Below are 18397 nucleotides of genomic sequence, written 5' to 3' on the forward strand. Positions count from 1 at the left end.
AGGCTGGAGGGTGTAGTGCCGCCGAAACCGTACTCCCTCTCCTGTTACATACCATGTCATTTTTTACCACTCAAGTGTGGTTTCTTGCCACACTAAGGGAGTGGTGCCACAGTTTTAGTTTTAGTTTTTTTTTTGTTAACTATTTTAATTTTAATAAAACTTATTTTTTTAATAAAAAAAACATAATTTTAAAAACATAATATTTCATTAATTAAAAATACAAATACCATACATTACTTAATTTAAAAAAAAAAACCCTAAAATTTTAGAAAAACAAAGTAGAAACATAAAACCTACACCTTAAAAAAACACACACACACACGAAACGATTAAAAACTTGAAGAAAAAAAAAAACTAGAAATTAGTCACGATTGATGTAACGGTTTTTCACTTCCTCCTTCATCGTCAAAACTACTTCAAGCTCGGCCCCGGTCATATTCGACGTGTCCATCACTAGTATTCGCATGTCGCTCACCCTTTGTTTCCGAAACTCTCTTTCAGAAGCAATTTTCAAAATCTTGTACATTCTGTTTTTTATACCCTTCATGTCGGTTCCCATTTCTTTCAAATCATCTGAATCCGACGCTTTGTCTTTGCCTTTGCTTTTTGATTTGTCTCTTCCCAATGGTCGGGAAGGTGGTGAAACTGGAACCGGTTCATCTTCGTTCAGATCAAATTGAACACGAGCATCTGATGTAGTGTGGTCGTACTCAGATGTTCTGTTGCGTTTTAACCCACTTTTGATATGTTGGTAAAATGTTTTGCTACTCAGCCATTTCCTGTTATCTTTCAAAAAATTCCAAACTTCAAGAAACTTGAAAGCCTTCAGATTTTCTTTTTGATACACTTTCAACGCTTTCTTCAAAATGACTTCATCGCTTTCTCCACTTTTCCATTAACGTTTCATGTTGTTCCACAAGTCATTAAACTACATGACTTCCTTGTTCATCTTCCCCCATTTGGAGTACACTTGATGTTTTGAACGGTATTCTCCACGGTTCATTCCTTTATGGAACCTGTGTAAAACGCGAATCCAAAAGCGGTCATGCTTTTGGTCTTTTCCAACCGTCGCATCTTCTGAAATATCAATCCAAGATTGTGCCAACACTAACGCTTCCAAAGGTTCCCAACATCTAGCCTCCGCCTTCTCTTTTCTTTTAGTTGCTGCTCGAGTGGGCTGAGTTTCTGTAACGAATTCCGGTTTAGAATCAGAAACGACTGTTTCTGGTTGTGTTTGTGTTTGTTGAACAAACTCGGGTTGGGACAAAAAATCAAATGGATTAAAATCTGAGTCGGGTTGTGGTAGTGGTGGTGTTTGTGGTTGGGGTTGTGCTGGTCATTGTGGAAAATACAGAAACATACCTCCGTAGTGGTAATACGGAGGTGAGAAAATCGGTTGATCAAATGAAGGTATTGGTGTGTTGGTGTTTCTGACTGGTGTTTTTTCTTTGCTAGGTTATATATATATATATATATATATATATATATATATATATATATATATATATATATATATATATATATATATATGGAGTAAATGGTTAAAAATAAATAAATAAATTACACGAATCTTTCAACGGTCAAAAGGAAATGCAGCAACCAATCAGAGGACGTGGTCTTTAATGGCCGCACTACGGTCTTGACCGCCCGAAACCGTGCCCTGGGGGGGGGGGGGGGGGGGTGTTCGCAGTCCACGTGGCAGCACCGTGGTTCCAAACCGCATCCCACACCGAACAACCTTATTGACTTGTTTAGATCTGGAATGAAACCATTGAGTATGTGTTAACTTTTTGTTGATAAGTGTTAATACCAGTTATACTTTATATAATCTATAATTATGTGATTTCTATTTGTTAATGTATACAAAAATGTTGATTTGAGTTGTGCTTTAAATTATAAAAGCCTGAGGTTTAAACTTGTCGTTATGTCATGTCAGATATGAAATATTTAGAAGCCTGACTACAGGCAGCATACATATGAATACATGAAATGATAGGCAATAAATACTTAACCTGTTGCAAATAAAGACATTGAAAGTAGTACAATGTTGTGGGGCAGATATGCATTATTGTTTTCTATGTAGTCACATCAATGACGGTTGAAGAATCAACATAATGATCACACCTCATTAAATCCTGAAAACATCACATAGAGATCTAGCTCCTTTGGCTCTCCCCAAGTGTTCCTTGATCAACCTATTAAATAAGCCACAACACAACCCAAAAACAAGAAAGGGGATTGGTAGGGGCTAAGAAGCCATGTATGATCATCGTACCATGAAATAGCACACCATCTTGTACTCTGCCTTAACAATCAATCCATTCCATCCATCAAAATCAAATGGTATGGTATGATATGTACACCATCTTGTTTCGTGCCTCAGAATCATCATCCACAAGCCATCTGTAAACATTGTTCTAACACTAATCCCAAATCATCATTAAAATATATGAAGCTTGGTTTTTACTACTTCATCGTCTCAACTTGGAAACCAGCTTGCAATCGTTTCTTTCAATGGATAATAAACATTAATTATAAACATAGTTCTAGCACCTCCAAATCTCCAATTTGTCAATCAAATTTCAGTATAACTGGTTTTTTTTTTTTTTTTTTTTTTTTTTTTTTTTTTTAATGATAAATTCCCAATTTCAATCTAATTCCAACCAAGAAACACAAAAGCAATACGTTCTTACCAAGAGGCTTTCACTGCTTGATTTTAATGTTTCCTTTCTAACTTCTAACACCAAATACGATTTTCCTTACAACTCTCTCAACTTTCTTTTTCCCTTCCACACACACACACACACTTTGGTGCTCTCCTAACTGACTGTCACCAACCCTACGAAAGGCCTTCAACTTGAAACTTATTCTTTTCATACACTACCTACCAAACTATGGTTAATTCAAGGTTTAACTTTCAAAAAACTAATTCTCCTCAACTATCATCAAAATAAGAGTTTCCTTGATATGACAATATAGACCCACAAACTCGATACAAATAATGAAATCAAGGTCCTATGAACAGAAGATGCTTGAGGGTAAACACCTCATACCTTAGATTTTCATTAATTTCTATTTTCTTCTTCTCATTTGAACCACAAAAGTTGTATAATTTCAAGTGTTTCAATCAAAAAGACCTGTTTTATCATCTTTGATTCTTTTCTCATTTCTCACACAACTGGAAACTTAGATTAAGCCCAACAATTCAGGAAACTTATCCCAACACCTCTTAATCCTCTTAAGTCTTAATTAATTTAACACCAAATAAAATGGTAATCATCCAATTTAACCAAATTTAAGTTCAAAAGCCAAAATAACAATGTACTTAAAAATCCATATTCACCATGCCAATTACAACCTCTAATTTATCCAGCACTACATTCCTAAACCCATACAAAATCCACATTTTTAAATAACGATATATAAAGGTCGACAATTTGTGTCATCATCTCAGTTTAAGTATTTTAGTTTTCAAAGCTTTTACCTATTTATTTGACTTTGTATCGATAGAAAAAAAAAAAAAAACAAAGACCCAAATTACCTATTTCTAGCAAAATGGATCAAGATTGCCAGCCACTCACTGAAGAATCACCCATGAAACTTTACCAAAAAATGAAGCTATAAGCTAATTTTCACATTTTAAAACCCAAATAGAAGAGAAATATCAAGGACATTCACATTAGTATGAATAAGCAACAAAACTGATGAGTAAAAAGAAAAGTAATGCAGCATCTCTCAAGTAAAGCAATCATAATATCAAGAAAGAGAGCATCTTCAAGATTGAACCATAGGCTCGGGCCCTGTTGACTCTCCCTGAGATTTGTTTGATTGCCTAACCGAATTAAACAGAATGTCCTTGATCACCTGACAATTACCCCCCAAAAAAAAACTAAGTGTCAGAAAGACCATTTGTAGCACTCACAAATCAAAACCTAAATTCTTTCAATAATGTGATTGAAAGAGAGTAACCCCATTCCCACCTGTGACATCAAACCATGAACCTGTTCCACAGTTATCTTTGCACTATCGCGTGTAATCTTCGCAAGCTGTGATTCTTCCTGTAATTGATGAATAAATATGAATCGTATTAAACTTCATATTCATGTATAAAAATATGCAAAATACAAAGAACATGCTGCTACCCACTGACCTCTTTCTTTCTTTGAGGTGGTGCTATGAGAGGACCGAAACGTGAGTGGGACAATTGACCTTCTGCTTGCTCCAGTTTTTCAGCTGAGTGGCAAAAGGGTAAAAAGGTAAAAAACCATATTAGAATTCTAAACAAGAAGCACATTATCTTTTAAGTATGATAAGTGTGTACCAAGATCTGATATTTGTCCTGCAACATAGTCACCATTCCCAAGTAAAGGAGAAGAAGAAAGGGTATTCACCCAATACTTATTCCAAAGAAGATCCAACAAGTGACAATCAAGAGATGACTTGAAATAAGTGATGTCCAATGAGTAATACTGTTTTAACCAAAAAAAGAAAAAGTCAATGCTAGAGGATCAAATCAAAACATCATCAATCAATCAACTGTATGATATGACTCACCTGTTTGCAATGGACACCAAAATCTTCTATCTTGTTAAGAGGGATTGTCTGATATTCAGATACAGGCTCATCTGGTGGCTTATATCCCTCTGGGTATGTCCTGAATGCTCCAATCTCAACTTTTCCAGCAGAAACAGTTCTTGTTGGGTCGATAACAACTGCCAAAAACGGCTCCTGAAACTGTTGGTTGAGCATTTGTGTTGAAACATCAATGCCGGACAACCAGCATCCATAACCAGGATGTGAATGGTACCACCCAACAACGTTTTCTAATCTTCCTGCCTACAACACAGTATCCCAATTAGATTTAAACTATGTAGTCTTACAAGAATTTGGGATTTAAGGGTTAGGGTTTTTCGAATTCTAAATCCATAATGGACGATCAACGAAAATTGAATCAAAATTGAAACTAACCTGTTTATTAGTCTGAGAGTAATCAACCATATACTCATAGGCATCGGCCTGAGCATTAACCCTAGTTTCCGTTCCTTCAACCGGCAAGGCAAAGGCGTCCATTACGATAATAGCATCACCATCTGTCTTCCCTTGCATAAGGCCCATGACCTCGATGGTGCCACCAGAGCGAGCATGAACGACCATCTTGAGTAAGGCTAGAGCAGAGACTTTGACACGTTTGAAGTAGTGAGGGTCGTTGGACCACGGTTTTTCTTGCTGGAACTTGGACTGAGCGGACTCGTCGTAGTAAAAGATGGCATCAGATTCGGAAGACTGCGGGGCTTCCATTGTTACGATGTTGTTTTCGAGTTCCCATGTCTGCTGAGCCATGGCCGCCGATGAGGAGAAGGAGTAGGGATCCATCGTAGAGACCTCGGGGGTTCGAAAGTGGTGAACCTGTACCTTTTCCCTGCTTTTAAAGTTCTATTATGCTTCGGCAAATTAAATAAAAAACTTAAAACAATTTTTGTTTTTTTTTTCATATTTTTTAAATCTTAATCATACATCATTAAAATAAAGCGTTCATTAAAACTTTCTTTGTGTCCATATAATTTAAATTATATGATTAACATTTCGATTTAAATTTAAAAAAAAATTTACTTTGTTTTTTTTATGTATGTGTCGTTATAAACTCGAATTTATCTATGTTTCGATTTTTTTTAAATGTTTATGTGCTTATTTTATGGATGCCACGTCGTTTCTACGTATGATTCAGATCATATATAATATCTTTTTAATTATTTGAACTTTTGTTCGTTAACTTAATAAAAATAATATTATTTACTTATTTTGTTTGTTAACTTATAAAAAAATCTTTTACGTGCTTAATTTTATATATGTGTCTGTATAAATTGAAGGTGATTAACATTTCGACGTAAATTTAGAACTTTCGTTACTTGTTTTTTTATGTAGGTGTCATTATAAACTCGAGTTTTTCTACGATCGACCTGTTTTCGTGCTTATTTTTATGGACTCCTACGTATGAATCCGGTCACATATAATATCTTTTTAATTATTTGAACTTCCATTCGTTAACTTAATAAAAATAATTTTGCTTGCTTATATTTATGTACGTGTCGATATAAATATGACTTTCTTTACGTTTCAACATAAATTTTGTGTACTTTTTCGTTTTTATTTTTATGTATGTTTCCTACATATGAGTTTGGTCACATATAAAACGTTTTCATTCGACCGTACAAATTGAGGTTAGACAGTGGTACATTTGGTAAATGTTTCCATTAACACTTGCCCTATTCAATTGTGTTAAATGACACTTTTCAGTCCTCTAGTTTATAAAATGTTACTTTCAGACTTTCACTCTCTCGACTTAGAAATTTCTAAAATGTTAATTTCATTCCTCCATTTTTCTAAAGTTTCATGTTTCACCTTCATAATTCATTTAATATGATCTTCCTAGAGTTATCACCACATCCACTCTGTCAAATGTTACTTTGACCCCTCGGCTATGAACTTTGTAAAATATTATTTTCATCCCCTCGACTTATAAACTTTCGTGTTTACCTTATCCATCGATTGTTTTCTCAATCGTATCAACCTTGTATATTTATCTACCAAAAATACAACGATACCTAACTTTTATCAATACAATCATCAAAATTCAATTTACAAAATGTAGTGACGCCGCTGCACTCCGCTGCATGCAAAATTATGAGTTTAATATATAGAGTAATTTACACGAATTATCCCTCATGTAGGTGCCAAAAGACACGTTTAATCTAAGTTTTTAGAAATTAATTCAGGCCGTCCCTCAACTTGCACGCTCCATCCTTAAGAGATGATTTTATTGTGATTTTAGTATGCCACATATTCGAAATGACCATAATACCCTTAGATATTTTTTCGATTGTTCTAATAATATTTATTATTATTTATAACTTAAAAAATAAAAATAAAATAACACACATTTCTCTCTATTTCTTTCAGTTAAGCTAGAAAAATACCACATCTCTCTCTCTCTCATTGAGTTCTTTTTCAACACATACTCTCCTCTCACAACATTATTTCTCACTCTCTCGTCTCCAACCAAGCTTCGTTGAGCCCTTATTTGCCACCACCAACGTCATCTTCCTCTCTATCGACATCCGTTTATGCAACCACCATCTTTCTAATCAAGTTTCCCCTTTCATTTATGAAAACTCATATGGGTTTGAAAAGCAAGAACCATACACACCCTTCTTCTTTAATTTCAAATTATTCAATTATGATTTTTGAAAATCCCATTCTTCGATTTCATATGAGTTGATTTCAAATTCCGAAAATAAATGGCCCTTAGGCGTCGATCTGGTGGCAGTGGACGAGAGTAACGTTTGATTTTTCAAATTATTTCTTCTCCTACAACGTGTAGGTTCCTATTTGTAGGTTTAGGACCTTAGGCGTCGATCTGGTGGTGGTGGACGGGATTAACATTTGATTTTTCAAATCATTTCTTCTCCTACGACCCGTAGGTTCCTATTTGTAGGTTTAGGGTTCGGAGTTGATTATAGGTTTTAGGTTTTGGTTGGGTTCAAGTATCGGTTTTTTGATTTTGAGTTTGTTTTGGGATTCTAATTTCATTTGGGTTAGCTTTCAGATTCTAGTTTGATTTGGGTTTTGTTGATGAATGGGTTGGTTGTAGCATGTTAAAAAAAATCAAAATAAAAAGATAAAACAAATTAGGATTTGTAACACCCAAGATCAGAAAGGCCAAGAAAAGGAAAGAAACCTTAAGTCAAGGAATGGACTCGTCGAGCCCAGGGAGGAACTCGACGAGCCGGAGCGGGATCCGGGGGATCGAGTAAGTGACCAACTCGGCGAGCCGGCTCGTGAACTCGGCGAGTTGGGTCTGAACAAGGAAACCCTAATTTCGGGACTTGGTACCCTATTTAAGCATCTTATTCTCTTCCCTAGGGCTCATTTGCGGCCCTATAGTCCAGAACCAGAAACCCTAGCCACCAAAATCATTTTTGGAGCAAGATCTACCCTTGGTGAAGTAATTTGGAGCTTTGAAAGAGAAGAGATTCATAGTGGTGCAAAAGGAGGCCTTGGATCCATAGTTGGTGGAACTTTTTAGAGCATTTGGAGGTAATGAATCATTATCCTTGGCTTTCTCCTTTCTAGATCCATCTTTCATGGAGTTTTAGGGTTTCTTTGAGAGTATGTGATGAGAAATTGGTGCATAAGCTAGATCTGGAATTGAAACTACAGATCTGAGCTCTTTTTGGATCGAAAATGCAGAAAGTCATGTTAGTTGCTATGCAAAAGCCTTTCCCCATGAGTGGAGTTCCTCTCTAGCTTGGTTTTTGTATTATGAGGCAAGAAGCACGTAAAGTTAGCAACTTTACGTTGCTAATGGACTCTAGGAACCCAGATCTATTGTTTGGAGCAAAGGAGAAGCTCTGTGACTCGAAATTATGGAAATGCACGTATGGACTCGGCGAGTCTAGGAGATGACTCGGCGAGTCAGGCTAGATATCAAACTTAAATCGCGTAGCAACTCGGCGAGTCACATGGGTGGACTCGGCGAGTTGGATGAAGATAGGCAGGAACTCGACGAGTTGGAAGAATAACTCGGCGAGTCTGTTGAAGATTGCCTTGAACTCGGCGAGTCAAGTCGCGAAACCCCAGTTAAGACTTGGATCAGTGAGTTGAGTGGGGACTCAGCGAGTTGGACAGGTTAGGACTCGGGAATAGTTGGACTCGGCGAGTCATGGACTGATTCGGCGAGTCGAGTCGCGAATAGAAAGACCCTGAGCATATGAACTCGGCGAGTCATTAGGTGGACTCGGCGAGTAGGGTTGACCTGGAAGGTTGACTTTGACCAGAGTTGACTTAGTTGACTTTAGAGGACTGTCAGACTAAGTGTCATATTGATATTGGTAGCTCGGAGAGCTGGAGGAGCAGCGGCTTAGGGGATTGTCGAGTAGCAGCCAGAGGGTTATTATCGGCAGAGCTCAGCAGTTCAGGTGAGTTTCCTTCCAGTAGGAACGGGTCTAAGGCCACAATGCCAGTCCGTTTAGCTAGCAGTAGTTTTCCGGATTTTGATCCGATGCAGTAGTTAGTATGTTTGATGCCTTCGTGGCTCAGACAGGATTTATGTGTTATGTGTTCCGGGCTATGGCCCGATGCAATATGCAGTATATGTGTGTTCATGCTAGTTGATATGTTTATGTTATGTGATGTTCAGTTACTTCCGTACTTCGGTCCGATGCAGGGGGCAAGGCCCCAGTTAGTCCGGACTTCGGTCCGATGTAGGGGACAAGGTCCCAGTCAGTTTCCGAACTTCGGTCCGATGCAGGGGGCAAGGCCCCAGTTAGTCCGGACTTCGGTCCGATGCAGGGGACAAGGTCCCAGTCAGTTTCCGGACTTCGGTCCGATGCAGGGGGCAAGGCCCCAGTTAGTCCGGACCTCGGTCTGATGCAGTGGGCAAGGCCCAGTATGTGCTTTATATGTTATTGCATGGTATGTGGTAGATTAGGGTAGCTCACTAAGCTTCGTGCTTACGGTTTTCAGTTTTGGTTTCAGGTACTCAGTTTTTAAAAGAGGAGCTCGGGAAGATTGCAGTGCACACACCATAGTCAGATAACCTGGGAATGTTTGACTCTGATAATGAGATTATGTTTTGAATTTAATACTCGAAAGTTATGTTTTGACTTATGATACGTTTTTATAAATATGGTTTTAGTAATGTTTTTAAAGAAATTTTTAGTCGTGATTTTTGGGTCGTTACAGGATTGAGGGTTACGAAGGAAATCAAATCGATTTCCCCATGAATCGGTTCGTTCATCCATTTCCTCCCAATCGAAATCTCCACTGATGTTGTTGTTCAGGTTCATCAAGTGCAACTGGTGGCGATCCTTAAAGCAATGATAAAGGAGGCGATGTTATCATTATCAATCAGTGTAACACTGAAAATTTTCAAACAATTTTTTTTTCATTTAAAATCACATAATTCTCATAACACATTTCACAAAAATTGCATTTATTTAATTTACAACTCACAACTCCATAATTGTTTGATTAAAATCCAGGATCCTCAAAAACATAACTCTTTCATTGGTGTGTACAATCAAGTTGGTGCCTTCCTGCTATCCTGAGAAAACCTGAAACACATAACACATAACACGGTAAGCACGAAGCTTAGTGAGTTCCCAAAATACCACACACAGCTCATTAGCCACTTGAGGCTATAACACAGTAAGACCCTCCGGTCAACGTGTCTCAGTGGGACCCTCCGGTCCTATAACTTGGGTGGACCCTCCGGTCCGAACTTAGTAAGCACAGAATAATACACATCATAAATCACATAGACATAATACGGGATATCTCAGTACTCAATATAAACACATAAGACATCTCAGTCACACAAAGATACCACTCATGGTAAGTATAGTGAGAAGACTCGGCTCGACAGCAAGCAATCATCCTCGCACTCGAATCTCGAACTAGCCACCGCCTAACACATAGGGTAGTCATCTTAATAAATACTCGATCCTCGACTCTAAGTAAACCAAAGGTTATTCTTCCTCTTTTTAACTCTTGAAGTGGGTAAAAGACCATTTTACCCCTCCATGGTCTCCATTACTCATGTTTGACCAAACCCTAAAGTCAATAGAAATCAACTCGAATCAACAGTCCATGTTTGACCCGACTCGCCGAGTGCACCTATGTGACTCGTCGAGTCCACTCGTTTCCTCGGAAGTCTCGTGAAGGTCCAGCTTAGCTCGTCGAGTTGACCCCCAACTCGCCGAGTTATCGCATGATCAAGCTCATCGGGACAAACCCTAACCGACTCGTCGAGTCAGCTCATCGACTCGGCGAGTCCATTCAGACTCATTTCTCATTCAGATAATTTCAAGGTAGAAAACCATCCCAAACTCTAGATCTACGTTCTTAGGGCTCGATTATCACATAAAGTCACGAGCTTTATGTCCATGCACGACATATGATGCTCTAAATGCCAATATAACTCTAACAAAGATGCTTAGCCACAATAACTCTTATATGGTTGAATAAAGCTATAATCTTTGGACTCTCTGGACCTCACAAAGTCCAGATCTGAAGTCTAGGCCTCCTACTAGACTTCATGCACTTATTGTCCGAACAAAAGGTAGAAAAATCCCTAACTTCCATAATCATGAGATCCAACTAATAAGATGAGAAATGTGTAGGCTTTATACCTTCTATAGAACCTCCACGTGAAGAAATGTTAGATCCCACAACCTCTTCTCGTTCCTTGCTTGTTGCTTACTCCTTTCCTTCCAAAGATTCACCAAAACACTTGATATTAGCTCAAGCACTCTCTCTTATATTCAATGGCCGCTAAGGGTTTCACACAGGAGAGTTGGGCAGCTGGTGAGGAACATTTGAGGTTATAAGTCCCCTTAAATAGGCCCCAACCCCGGGACTTCAGGGTTTCCTCGCACAGCACCAACTCGGCGAGTTGGCACACTGACTCGTCGAGTCAGTTCATTAAACCCACGCGGATAACTCGACTCTACTCGACGAGTTGGACTCACAACTCGTCGATTCGATCCATAAATCTCAGAATTTACTCTTACAATGATATACCTAAGAATCCAGATGTTACAATTCTCCCCCACTTGAATTAGATTTTGCCCTCGAAATCGCTCCTCCACAGCACATAGATCGAAACCAAAAACCCGAAAGGTACCATCGAAAGGATCTCATACCACATGGCTATCTTCCTCCAGAAGCACCTGAATCCAAACAAAAACTCTGAAACCCGGAAAAGGACAAACCCTCTTGCCGTTACATTACCCCTTTTGACTCTCCAGAATCTGGAAACTCTAGTGACCTGTCTCACTGCCAGACCGCCCTCTCAGGATATCACCATGTTATTTGTTCGTCGAATAACAGACCCCTGATAACTTACTGCCCCTCTGATTCTCTCGATGCGACTGATAAACAAGTCAATGCCCAAAAATTGGCTATCGACCACTCTTACCAGACATACAAGACGATCCAGATCATACTCCAATGAACGAAAGGATCACATCACTAGGAACCCACCCACTGCACTACAATCAAAACGCATCTGAACAATGAACTCTCAACACCCTGTCCTCAGACACATGAAAATGATCATGCTTACTCAGAAGTATCCTCTGACATCTATCAATCATAAGCCCCAGCTCCCTTCTCAAATATCCCTTTCAACACTGAGCACCAGGTCAACTCCCAACCCAACTGTTGAACCTCCAAAGGTTACCCGTTGCATACCCCAAAACGTCTTACGGGCTTCCTTCTCACACCAATTGTCTCGGTCTAGTGTGACACACTAGTCACGAAGTTCGCTTTACCCCAAGTGAATACTACAACCCCAACTGAAATCATCTCACCCACGACCTCTGTCGCCTACTACTCATTAGTTCCATACGTCTCGCGGTCCTTCCCATACAGACGAACTGACCCACTCAGGTCTAAGAAATCAGGTGACACACAATACCCCTCCAAATGGAACCCATCTACGAATCCGGAACCTCATCTCGCCTACTCAATACACGAATTGTCCCAAATTCAACTCGAGAGTCTGATTTCACAACATAAATGGAACTACTCATTTCCAATCTTATATTCAACTCGTACCCGCGATTTGCAAATTTATGCACACACCATCTCTCTAATTCCTTACGATTACGGTAATCCTTCCTCAACCCGGGATACAACAATCCTCGTCTGACACGGAGACCCCAGTCTCGCCCCTGGTCCGGCAACCAGGTTCTAGAAGACTCAAGTGGTAAGGCTACCTAATCCTAAGAACTCCTTTGCGTCATACTTTGAATAGTGAATACTACAGCTCCTCGCAGAATGATATTAACTCTTATTGACTACCGAGTGCTACGATTCCCCCTAGGCTTATGACACCCCATCACTAACCATTGAGTACTACGGCTCCCCGCAATATCACAACACTCTCTCGCTAACCAGTGAATACTACAGCTACCCGTAGTATCATGACACTCTCTCGCTGACTAGTGAGTACTACGGCTCCCTGCAGTATCGTGACACTCTCTCGATGACTAGCGAATACTACGGCTCCCCGTAGTACCACGACACCCTTTCCACTGACTCATGAATGATACGGCTCCCCGTAGTCTCACAACGCTCTCTCGTTCACTGACTCACCATGGGCCCACTCCATGGCTTCTCGTGGTAATCCCAAGCGATTATTCCTACCGGATTCACTTTCTCTCTTAGCACCCCATAATCTCAACATCAAGACATCACTACACTGAGTTCACCAACTCATGCTCCGTAGTTCAACCTAGATAGGTGCTTACACCCACCCAACTTATGCACCACCACTCCATGATGTAATTTCTCGAAGGCAAGGCACTTTTCTCAGCACAAATACACCCTTAGATAGTCCCACTCTGGCGACACTTAACTAATGGGTTCCTACTGGAACAAAATCTCTCGGTACTCCACTCGCCATCTCACACTCGAGTCTCGACATGACCAAAAACTAGAACATCATACTCGGGTACCTCGGGACACCATTACAACATCTCACGCTGTCTTGCCTCAACCACTGATCTTCCACTTACGCAACTCGAAACCTCGAAATACTCCCATCTCCCAAATGGAAATACGGAGGAATCATTAACGACTGAATACACGTTGACGAAAATTTGAAGATCCATCCTCTACTTATCACCACCCATAGGAAACTACTCATACCGACTTTGAAATGGGTTGAAAAATCAACTGCTTCCCCTCCTGGAGTATAGATCACAATCTATATCTATACCCGCATATCTCAGCTATTGCACCCTGAACTCAACGACCCAACTACCTCGAACTCAACATTTTCAAACCCGAAAAATTCCCTAGCCCCAAAAATTCTCTGGCCAACGGCCACCCGCCGTGGATTCACTCATCCTTTCTTAAGCACATACTCATACGTCATCCCGCCTTGCACCTTGCCTCATACACCAATAACCCAAGTCTCATGTGTCAGCACCGTAGATCTCCATAACTAGCTCTATACCTGCACTTGAACGAATCGCTGATCCTCCCGATAAAATACCTGGTTCTCCCCCACTCAGGGTTCGAACCATCACTAATTGGCATACCAACAATATACTCAAGACTGTTTTACCCGATACATCACACTTGACTCTTGGAAGGTACCACGTAATCATTCAATGATCTTCCCAATGGAAACCAACCAACTCCAAATATCCCGCAACTCAGATAAAAATCTCAGAATCTTCCCAACGTGATTGTCTCCAGTCATCTCGAAGCCTCAGACCGACACACCGCCGAATACCCCAATTGTTTCGCATAGACCTAAATCTCAATCTCAAAATAATACACTATCACGAACCTCGACATCGATTCCTCTACCAGCCTCCCACCGCATGAATCATCATAAAAGAAAGAGACCTCACTCTCACAATCGATACACAACGTGGACAACGAGGGCCACCGCCCCGATATGCTCCTCTTTATCACCTAGAATTACTGCCAAAATTATGCCTCCCTCAATAAGGCACCTCTTTGTTCTCTTCCATCTTATTCCTGCTATTGACTCTCTTATGGTATGAAAATACCTCGCAGCAAACATACAAATCAAATACTTTGGCGAAAAGGTTGCAACCCTATGCTACCTCACAGGGTTTACCTCCAAACTCTGAAATCGGGAACTCGTTATCTCCTTCGCTTCTCCTAGAAATGGGTACAACACAACTCTTGTCACATAAGGTGACGCTTCATCTACCGGTCGATTGCTCAACTCAGACCGCGATCCCCTAATAAGCATCATCTCTACTCGTCCCTAAGTATTTCAACTCCAACTGACATCTCACTGAAAATCTCTCAGAAACTAACTCGATTTCCTTCTCAAGGTATGCTCCATTGAAAATCGTTCGAAAGGGCCCTCAGGCCCCACACTTTATGACATATGATCTCAGTCTAATCAAACATAACGGGGTAACTGGTAAAACCAGAAGCACTAACCGCCACGAATCATGGTACTCGAACCATGTTATTTCCTCTCAACCTGCTACGAATCATGATACCCAGACCATGTTATCTCCTCTCAATCTGCTATGAATCATGGTACTCGAACCATGTTATTGATGGGTTTTAAGAAAAACATCAATCCTATGGTGTACATGCAAACCCTAATAGCTTTTGGATCTAATGTGTCTAATGAACATGCAATTGAATATCCAAAGCTATAAACCCTAGATCTAACATATAATAAACTAAATTAGGGTTTATAGAATTACCTTTGATTGTTATATAGCAATAACAATCAATTCCTTACTTTGATTGGCTTCAGAAAGCTTAGTGCCTCAAGTGTTGCACCTCTAATGGAGTCACAAACACCACTAAGCAACTAGATGAAGAAGGAGAAGAGAGGAGGCACCCAAAAACGTCTAGAAACCCTAAGGATTCAGTTACACACGTTTTTGGGGCCTAAAGGGTCCTTTATATACTTGTGTGGGCTGCTAGGGTTTCAGTCAAAACCCTAATGAACAACTTAAACTCTAAGCAGCCCATGGAACCTTCTGGATAAGGCCATGGACGAAAATATGATGGGCTCCCATCATAATTTCGTTCACCCCTTGTTCCTTTAGCATTCCTTAGCCCACTAACTCAATTATCCAATAATTGCAGTCCGGTCCCATATATTTAGTTAATCTCTTTTAGCCACAAAATTAATTATCAATTAATTCTTGACTAATATTAATTAAACAATATGATTTCTCTTTTAATATATTATTCTCATAATATATTAATAAATCATATTTAAACCTTTCTCTCCTTAATTCATCCTATATATTGTTATGGTGAAGGAAACCCAAAAGGACCATGCTCATAATCGGGTCAAGTACATACCAAAAATAGTTATGGACTTAGACACTAATCCAACAGTCTCCTACTTGGATAAGTCTAATAACTATTTTCCATATGACTTTAGAACCTGATCAGCAATCGTAGCTTTCAAAAGCCGCTGTCAACTCTGATCTTATCAGATAACGTGTCCTTTAGATAAGGGATCATATATTCCTCCATTCTCAAGATATCGTATAGACATGAAAATCATTCTCTCTATACTGTTTCCCAACTTCCGATTTATGACGACTGACAACAGACTACAATTGAACACATAACTTAGTCCCGGCTTGGCCAAGCGCTTAGGTGTCATCACTAAATATTTGAGGGGCCCACAGATATCGCTTTTATCCTACTTTGGGTAAAAATAATGGATAAACTTTGACTCATATGCTTGCTTGCATTCACTGATCGAATCACACACAACAATAAGTTTTATGACACCAAGTTACTGGTGCGTTTACTTATTATCAATGTGCAACCGACCAACAAATAACAACTCACACGTCTCGATTTCAAGAATATACAATATTATCGTCTCACTAATCACCCGTGATAAATCCATGAAGTGATCCAAGTGAGCATGGGTTTAATCCAATACTCTAATATAATCAAAGTACTCATGAATCCTGCAACAAACTTGTGCTATGTTTAAACACTTTAGACAATCTACAGACAGATTCATGACAATCTTCTTTCATACCTACTTCCAACGTATGATCGACTGTGGAGGTTCGAATAACCCAGTTATTCTGGAAGTCAAAACATGCGAACTAAAACACAACAATAATACTTATTCCTATATGGCCCCAAACTTGTGAGAGTAAATAAAACAATTCTATTTAACCACCATAATGATTACTCATTATTTGTCGTTTACTGTTTCAGAAAATCAACTTATTACTCAAATTACAACAATAGTTGTCCCATGCACAAATCATGCACACTATGTTTCCTATGGTCCTTAGTTTGTGAAATAGATCAATTGAAAAACTTTTTCAATGATGCTCATTTCACAATTCCCAATCCTTATCATTAGTGTTAAAACACAAGGTTCTTGCCACTACTAGAATATGCTAGATTCTAACATTTTATGTAACGATCCTTTCGCAAAGTTATAGCACAAAAGTCACCAAGACTTGGACAATGAAATTACAAAGTACTTTATCGGAAATTGTTACAAGACAAATCCATAGACGTGAAGTCTCACATTCAAAGTACATTCCTTTGAACATCCTTCTTGCATAAAAGTTTCTAATCTAGACATAGATTCTCAATATCCAACTCCCGATATGGAAACATTTCCACATTTTCCATATGACAACTCATTCTTAATAGAATCTTATCTATTCATAATAATGTCAATATGGTCCATCCAATACCATACTTCCAACTACTCACAAGCGACCAATCCTCAGCGAACTTTGGATCGTCCTTTGATAGTTGTTTAATTATTTTAGTCAAAACCGATTCTAGTCCTTTTTCCCTCTTAATGCGCTAGACATTTGGAAAATTTTAGAATGGTCAAATATTATAGCATTTGAAATCGATCCTATATCTGAAGCATATGGGACACGATGCATAATGTCTTACGTAAAGATATGTTACTTTATCAATCTTCTACCATAATATTTTATGTGTCACGTTCTCACAATTCGAACTATGAAAAGGGATGCCGTAATCATAATCGAAATTTGAGAACACACAATGTATCATTTGATTATATTTATTAAAATTTCACAATCTAAGCTTTAGATTTTGAAACGAAGTATAATATTCTCTCCCTTAATTATAGTAAAACAACTTTTCAACCCATGCTACTTTGCAAATTGAATCTTTGTTTTTCTATAATTAATATTGCTAACTTGCAATACTTGCCATAATAATCATACAAGCATAACACTTATGCTCCCACTATCATGATGATTATTACCATATAAGCATAACACTTATGCTCCCACTAGCTTTGACATGTATTTAGAAAACAGCTGAATTTCCAGAAAATAATGCCTATTGAATTTCTGAAGTTCATATTTCTAATACCATATGCTTCGATAAGCCTTTATCTAAGCTTCTCAAACTTATACACCTTTGCCTTAGATATCTCATATGCATGTCTAAACAATTCAGAACTTATGTTACTAAGTTCCAAATGTTCAAACTAATTGCCAAATCTCACAATTCGAACTATGGAAAGGGATGCCGTAACCATAATCGAATTTGAGAATACAATTTTCACAATTGCTATCTTCTTAAAATCTCTCTTAGTGAAAGCATTTCCTCACAGTCATTTTCATGAAGGAGGGAATCTTATGACACTTAGATTTTATGGTGTACGAGTTCTTATCCATGTGAATTTGCCAAAACCAAAGTTTGCTACAAATCCAAACTCATATGGACTGAACTTTCTTAATCTTGATTTCTTGCCTTATGGTAACATGAGTGCCCACCATGTCTTCCAAGTAGTTTTGCAACTTATCCTTACATATCAATGTACTTTCCATCGATCAAGGCGGTT

The 18397-nt window shown here is 38.8% G+C and overlaps 2 protein-coding genes across 2 annotated transcripts; both read right to left on the reverse strand.

The window, feature by feature from the left end:
* Window positions 1-361: 361 nt before the first annotated feature.
* LOC145095027 (uncharacterized) lies at window positions 362-2031 on the reverse strand. Its single transcript, XM_079032972.1, has 3 exons — window positions 2013-2031; window positions 933-1332; window positions 362-887 (listed from the first exon to the last, which is right to left on the reverse strand). The coding sequence occupies exons 1-3, from the start codon at window positions 2029-2031 to the stop codon at window positions 362-364; spliced, it is 945 nt and encodes a 314-aa protein (XP_078889098.1).
* Window positions 2032-3601: 1570 nt separating this feature from the next.
* LOC145091491 (COP9 signalosome complex subunit 5a-like) lies at window positions 3602-5430 on the reverse strand. Its single transcript, XM_079029227.1, has 6 exons — window positions 4969-5430; window positions 4555-4836; window positions 4322-4469; window positions 4151-4233; window positions 3981-4058; window positions 3602-3864 (listed from the first exon to the last, which is right to left on the reverse strand). The coding sequence occupies exons 1-6, from the start codon at window positions 5371-5373 to the stop codon at window positions 3775-3777; spliced, it is 1086 nt and encodes a 361-aa protein (XP_078885353.1). The 5' UTR covers window positions 5374-5430; the 3' UTR covers window positions 3602-3774.
* Window positions 5431-18397: the final 12967 nt, after the last annotated feature.

This window comes from Lactuca serriola, chromosome 3, assembly GCF_051521515.1.
Source record: "Lactuca serriola cultivar US96UC23 chromosome 3, Lser_US96UC23_V15, whole genome shotgun sequence".
NCBI classification, from domain to species: Eukaryota; Viridiplantae; Streptophyta; class Magnoliopsida; order Asterales; family Asteraceae; genus Lactuca; species Lactuca serriola.

What these genes read in the sequence shown, in the direction of transcription:
- LOC145095027 (XM_079032972.1), bottom strand. An exon ending in AAGATGAACAAGGAAGTCAT is followed by an intron (nt 888 to 932) that starts GTAGTTTAATGA and finishes TTAATGGAAAAG; the next exon opens with TGGAGAAAGCGATGAAGTCA.
- LOC145091491 (XM_079029227.1), bottom strand. Translation starts at nt 5,373, where the DNA reads ATGGATCCCTACTCCTTCTCCTCATCGGCGGCCATGGCTCAGCAGACA. An exon ending in AGGACAAATATCAGATCTTG is followed by an intron (nt 4,234 to 4,321) that starts GTACACACTTAT and finishes TTTGCCACTCAG; the next exon opens with CTGAAAAACTGGAGCAAGCA. An exon ending in TTCATGGTTTGATGTCACAG is followed by an intron (nt 3,865 to 3,980) that starts GTGGGAATGGGG and finishes GGTAATTGTCAG; the next exon opens with GTGATCAAGGACATTCTGTT.